We start from the raw sequence: 6,413 nt of genomic DNA, 5'->3' as shown, positions 1-6,413 counted from the left end.
GTGACATCTCTAAATCTTTATAAAAGCATTGTAAAATTGTGTATCTGGGGCTGTTTTACATATTTGGCAAAAGATCTACAGGCTTGAATGCCAGGGGTGCTAAGCATTCACCACTTCCTTTGAAGTAAGTGGAAACTGTAGGTTCTCAACACCACTGAAGATCAAGCCCTCTGTATTCTCCACTACAACAGGATAAAGGAAATAGTTTACTGTTAGTTTGAGCTGTTTCTGTAAAGTCACTCCTGAATCTCAGCTTTGATTGATTCACTCATTCCGTTTTTATTTTTAAAGCAGTCCTTATATTATGTTTAACGCACAATATAATTCCTGACTACACAAAAATATACACACTGGAATATTTCTCTAAAATACTTCAATAATCAATTAAAATGTTAATTGACATCAAAAGCCTAGGACTGTAGTAATGCGTTGGCAATTCAAATACTGTAGCTAATGTATTAAAGTTGGAGAGAGAAACACATTAACAACAGTTAATTAATAGGAGTTAATTCCGGCCTTGTGATGATACCTGGAATTGCCAGGTGAGTCTTGATTTCTCACAGGGTTTTAGGCTATAGAGGCCATGCATGCAGGCCCGAACTCCAAAATCAAAGGCCTTGTCTAGGGTAGGATTTAAGGTACGACAGTAGCATATATTAGCTAACGCCTTCTTCCTAACGTGTTTTAAAAGTTGAGCATTGCCTAGTTTTGAACTCGACCAGTTCCAAACATAAAGGCTGCGTGCAAACACCACACCTTTCGTCCTAGGCTAGACAAAACCAGTGAGGCTTTTGCCACTGCTTCCAAGAAGTACCAGATGAGGCCCTAGCTGCTAGGGACACTTCAGCACACTCAATGCAAAGTGGGTGAGGTAATATCTTTGATTGGACCAGCTTCTGAGCTTACACAGAGCTCTTCTTGAGACCTGTGTAACCTCAAAAGCTTGTCTCTTTCACCAAGAGAAGTTAGCCCAATCAAAGATATTATCTAACCCACCGTCTCTCTTTCTCTCTCATAAGCGGGACCAACACAGCTATAACGACACTGCAAACCGTTTTCAGGAATTGTCGCTTAGGAATGTCTACGCAGCATCTGGGAGGGTGCTTCCCCATGCAGGTAGACAGACACATGCTAGCTCGCCTAGAATAGTAGAGTGGCTGCAGCGGCACAAACTGGTAGTACTGAAGAGTCGGGCAGAATTGGACGGGGATAGCTAGCTGGAGCCATCACGGCCACACTGCTATTTTAGCGTGTTAGCTTGAACAGAGCTAGTGCATTTGTCTACCTGCATTGGGAAGCACCCTCGAAGCCGCAGTCTAGACGTACCCTTATAGGAATTCTGACTGGGATCGGAGTGATTGGGTATTTCCCCACTGAAACTACTAAGTGGGCAAAGCTGGGGGTCTCCAGTGCTCTGATAGCAGTGGAGCCTGCCGGGGAGAGATTGGGAAGCAATCTCAAATTGCTTTGAATAGCTAGTAACTGAAGAAATCAGATGATGCACTCTTATCAGAGGCATATCTGAACAACTATAGCTGCGTTTTCCACATTCTATGGGATCAGCTTGGATCTTTGTAAATTGAATTCACAGGCACCCAGCTTACAGAGGAAAAAACAGGAGGTAGTTATTTAACCTACCTCTTTTTAAAAAGGCAAAATAAAAAAATATTTGCTGTATAATGGTGCGGCAGCCAAAAATCAACACATTAACTTTTTTCTCTCTTTTTTCTTTTTTTAAACACATGAAGTTAAGATACAGACATAATATAAAATTCACACTGCATGGAAACCCTGCATAGCAGGGAACAAACTGGCTAGCACTAAACAACAAATGGGTATGTTAACAGCTAAAACTGCCATTTACTGGGTGCAATGAAGATTCTTATTTCCTAAAATGTAAACGCAGAATGTACAGAGTTCTAGAGGAGTCCTATAGAAAAAAAACTGTACATTTTGCTTGAAAAGGAAAAAAAAATTCTTGGGGATATTTTAACTGCAAAATATTAGTTCCACTTCGGTAATTTTAAGGCAATGTTATTTAGACCTGAGAAAATGAAGAAAGGTCATTTTATTTTCTGAACTATAAATATACACTCAGTCAAAGTCTAAATATTTCCTTGTTTCTCCTCCCCTTTGCATGAATGTCCCACTCCACAACAGTGGTGGGGGGTAAACATCCAAAGAAAACTGTAATGAGGTCTCAGGTCCTGATCTGAGAGGTGTAGAGTACTCTCAATTCCAAGCAAAGTCACTGGGAGCTGGGAGTGCTCAGACATCTCTTAGGATCAGGTCCCGCGCTACCTTGAGGAAGTGCGTTCTTGTTTTAACAGAGTGAGTCAGTGCTAACTCTGAAATCAGTAGCGTGTGTATTTGTGACTGTGAAAGGACTGGCTGATTGTGTGGCTAAAAATAAATTAAAATTATACACAGTTACGTTCTAGGCTGGAACTTTTTTCTTGGGGAAAGCAAGAAATAAGAGTTCTCAGCTTCGTAAATTTTCACTGCACCTTTAGCCATTCCCATCATTGAAGAATAAATCCCAGTACTCTAATGTGAAATAGCAAATTGTTCTGTGCTCTTCCTTGGAAAAATGTAAAAACATGGAAACTCACAAACATTTATTATAAACAGTAAGAGACATGAAAATGAATCAGGGAGGAGATTATAGTAATTCCTTAGCATGCAGTGTATCAAACAAAGTGCAACAATTTCAACTAGACAGGAGTACGGACGACTCCCTTTCAGTACCACCTCATTTTCTAAATACCTCTGAAGAAATCTGCATGTACAGTTTCAATCTACAACCTTTACACTTCCTGTTTGGATAGGTGTGACTCCGTGGTATAGCATGGAACTGCAGTAGACTTGTACGTTTATTTAGTTTCCTCAATGACTAATTAGTAAAAGAGCTTCAATCGCATGAGACATGGCCCCTTCCCAAAATTCAGAACTCAATCACCTGTTAAAAATGTGTTTGTTATCTCTAGAAAAGCTGTTTAAGCCACACCTGAAATGCAAACTCACCAACTACAGAGCCTGTGCAACAAGCCTGATGCAGCTTGTGTGTGATCAATTCTTTCCCTCAAATACTACAGCAAAACACAAACTGACGCTCTGGGTCCCATACATCATGGTGACCCACCCTGGACCAGAGGAAGGCTGGGAATGGCTTCTGCTTATTCCCCATTATCTAAACAGTGGCTTAGTAGAGTAGGTGAGTCACTTCAGAGCATAATGCTCCCTTTCCTTCCCAGGAGCAAAGCATTCTGAGTCAATGATGCCTTACAGCTCCTCCTGGCCTGGATAAATGGGGACCCCAGCTCAGATTCAAATACAGCAGTGCAGAGTATGGCTGGCTGCTAGACCATCAGGCCAATCTTTGAGCAGAGATTTTGCCAATATTATAATGTGAGTATTTGACAATCAGAGATATGAGAGACCAAAACAGTCATCATGTGACTAATAAGCAATTTACATCTTTAGCTGACACCTCCCTAACAACTCTAGGTAGGGCAAAGCAAAGGCAACATTTCATTTGTCATTCCGGTCTGTGTCAAGCTGAATTCTGAGTGCTAACAACAGAGAAATCAGCCACTTTCCCTACCTAGCTGGGACCTAAGGCCATACATCACACCACTTGAAAAGAAGTCCACCATGTGCAAAAGATTATTATGCTAAAAACTAGTTTCTTTCTACACAGTGCAGACAGCCTGGTTTTCAACTTAAGAAACTGCCGCTTGCTCTTCACAAGCCATCTTGTAGAGAATATTTATATTCTTCTGACACCATATAAATAATATTTATACAGCTTAGACATTCTGAGACATGCATTAGATTTTAGGTAGTACATATTTCTTCGTGATCACATATGCAGATATTATTGTCAATTAAATTGAGCAACGTCAATCTTACGCTGGGCCATGTCTTGCACTATCTACCAAACTCGACGGAGGCTCGGAATCATCCATGGGAAGGACCAGGCGTGTTCCCCGTATTACAAGTTCATGGTCCCCAAATGCCAGCTCCCGATCCAAAGCATCTTCAGAACTGTTTCCCACAATCCTCCTCGACGTGCCACCGGATGTGATAGAATCTGCGTTCACAGTAGAATCCCCGTATGTCAAACTGATGTCTCCGTCATTCAAAATAAGGTCAGAATCATCATCCTTCAGCTGCTCTTGATTCTGAATGATAAACAGAATCAAGACTTTATTTGCTTATCGGTTTCTTATACATACAGCTAGAATTGGTCCCAAAGTCTGAGAACAACCAACAACAGACGAGAAGCAGTATCCAGTGATGGATTCACCTTCACATCTCTGACCACAAAGTCCTGCCCTCAAAGACTTCCTCAATCCAAAGACACAGGCATAAGATATTAGCTTAACCGAGTGAGGACAAGAAGGGCTTTCATGTCAATGTTTCTTCTGAGCTGTCACTTCTCACTAAACTCTTGGTAGGGACAGAGTCCATCATAAGAAGCTATCATGTACAACAGTTCACAAATGACCAGATGCATTATGGGTACTAAGAACTGCTGTTGTCAGGATTCTATAAACAGTTTGACCCTGACTGGCTATTTTCTGGTTTCTAATTCAATCCATCCACTGTGGTAAATGTCATGATCACCGCGTGGTATGGAAGACACAACCACCTCCAAGGCCATGGTCACTTTGTGACCAATTATTTTCAGCTGTGAAGGCAAAATGCACAAAGAAGGTACTTCATCTGCCAGACTAAGCATCTGACTTTCCATAAAGCTCCCAGCATCAGCTGTTTCATGGAGCAGGAGTCCCAAGATAGTTCCCAACAGTGACCTATGTGTTGGCAACACATTGTTGAAGAGAAAAAGCTGATGAATAAATACTTTTACTATATTCTATAACTTTAGATAACAGATGAAAAAACCCAAAACACTGGACTTAAGGAATCAGGGTACATCCTCCAGAAAGTGGACAGAAAGATAAATACATCCGATTCACACAACACTGGGGTAGAAAGAACACATTTGGCAGACTAGTACTAGACTTACTTCATAAGCCTGAGGACTCGTCAAGCATCTGGCAACAGGTCCGCAGCAACTAGGCAGTGTCGTTGTGAGAGGAGGGCCACTGTGCGTTAACAGAGGCTTCAGATAGCTGTGGGGTGTGTTAAGGCAGAGATGGAGCAAGGCTGTATTTATAAATCAAAGCACACAATGCCATGGGGCAGAAATACGAAGCTGAGACAGGGCACAAAATTTAAACATTTCTGTTGATTAGGGAGCCAAGAAAGAACACAGCATCAAGCAGCCCTGCTGAGAGCACCGCATCAAGCAACAGAGGTAAGTCAGTCAAGTCTATGCCTGACCCTTTGCGTAGCTGCTGATTCTGCTATTTGCTGTGTGCATCCCTTCGCACACGCTATCGCTGTTCTTTGGCAAGCGTCTCCGGCAGACTGTCTCAGGGCGAAATGTCACTTCATCTTCTATTTTCTGGGTGTGTTTAAGGGCAAACAGCAAAGGTTTGGGGTGGGATTTTCAAGAGTGCCTAAGGCATTGTCTTCTCTAGGAAAGGAGGGGCATTCTTCTCTCGTGTTAGCTACTGCATGGAACTAACAAGAGGTAAAATAGTGAAGACGAGGCGGTTAGCAGTTTGCACACAAGTTAGCAGGCCAAGGCAAACCCTGGGCTCTCCCAGTCTTTACCTCAGCCTCCTAACTCGTGTGCTAACTACGAACCGCCCTGGCTTCACTAGGATTTCCTCTCGAGCCAGTTCCTGCACATTAGCTAACGTCAGGTGAGAACACATCTTTTTTTCCTAATGAAGATGTGCCCTGTGTGACTGAAGGAGCATAAGTTCCAATGACTTTTAGTGGGACTTGCGCTTCTAAGTTACTTTGGAAAATCCCATCACTGGGTTAGCAAAAGTGTTGAAGAGACTCAAACCATGACCGGATTCCAAATCTAGTTCCGCATCCACATGCCGGAGCTTGCGCCCAGCTGTTTGCCCCTGCATGATGCATTCGCTTCCTTCCTACATGCTAGTCAGTGGTTTTCCCCCGGAAAAAACGCTGCAGCTGCTATTGGCACAGGCAGCACAGAGACCTGCTAATGCTCAGCAGAACAAGCTCAATGTTGAAACCATTTTGTTTCCGAGAGGCTTATGTCGCCTCTTTATTTAAAAAAAGCCTTCTTCCCACTTCCTGCATTAAAGAATACAGAGCATTTTACAAGGACTATGGTGCTTCAACTAAAATACAGCAACCAGTTCCAAACATACATTGTAAAGGAGGAAATCTAGATATTTGGGACCATCCAAATGAAAGACACAAGGAAACACGATTGCAACCAAATGAACGGGGAAACCAGCGTAATGAACATACCAGACCACAGTCCCAGTTAAACACCCTTTTCTAGAAAGGGCAACACCACC

General features: G+C 42.4%; 1 protein-coding gene across 1 annotated transcript in view; it reads right to left on the bottom strand.

The window, feature by feature from the left end:
- Nucleotides 1–966: 966 nt before the first annotated feature.
- SLC9A6 (solute carrier family 9 member A6) overlaps nucleotides 967–6,413 on the bottom strand; it is a 29,812-nt gene continuing 24,365 nt past the window's right edge. Inside the window, exons 14-15 of the mRNA XM_024213292.2 lie at nucleotides 5,033–5,138; nucleotides 967–4,184 (exon numbers count right to left, since the gene is read on the bottom strand). Of these exons, the coding sequence (XP_024069060.1) occupies nucleotides 3,909–4,184; nucleotides 5,033–5,138 (382 nt within the window). The 3' untranslated portion in view covers nucleotides 967–3,908. The remainder of the gene's footprint in view (nucleotides 4,185–5,032; nucleotides 5,139–6,413) is intronic.

The sequence above is a fragment of the Terrapene carolina genome, unplaced genomic scaffold (assembly GCF_002925995.2).
Source record: "Terrapene carolina triunguis isolate 2854851 unplaced genomic scaffold, T_m_triunguis-2.0 Scaffold131, whole genome shotgun sequence".
Lineage (NCBI taxonomy): Eukaryota > Metazoa > Chordata > Testudines > Emydidae > Terrapene > Terrapene triunguis.
This window is presented reverse-complemented; position numbering and strand designations above follow the sequence as displayed.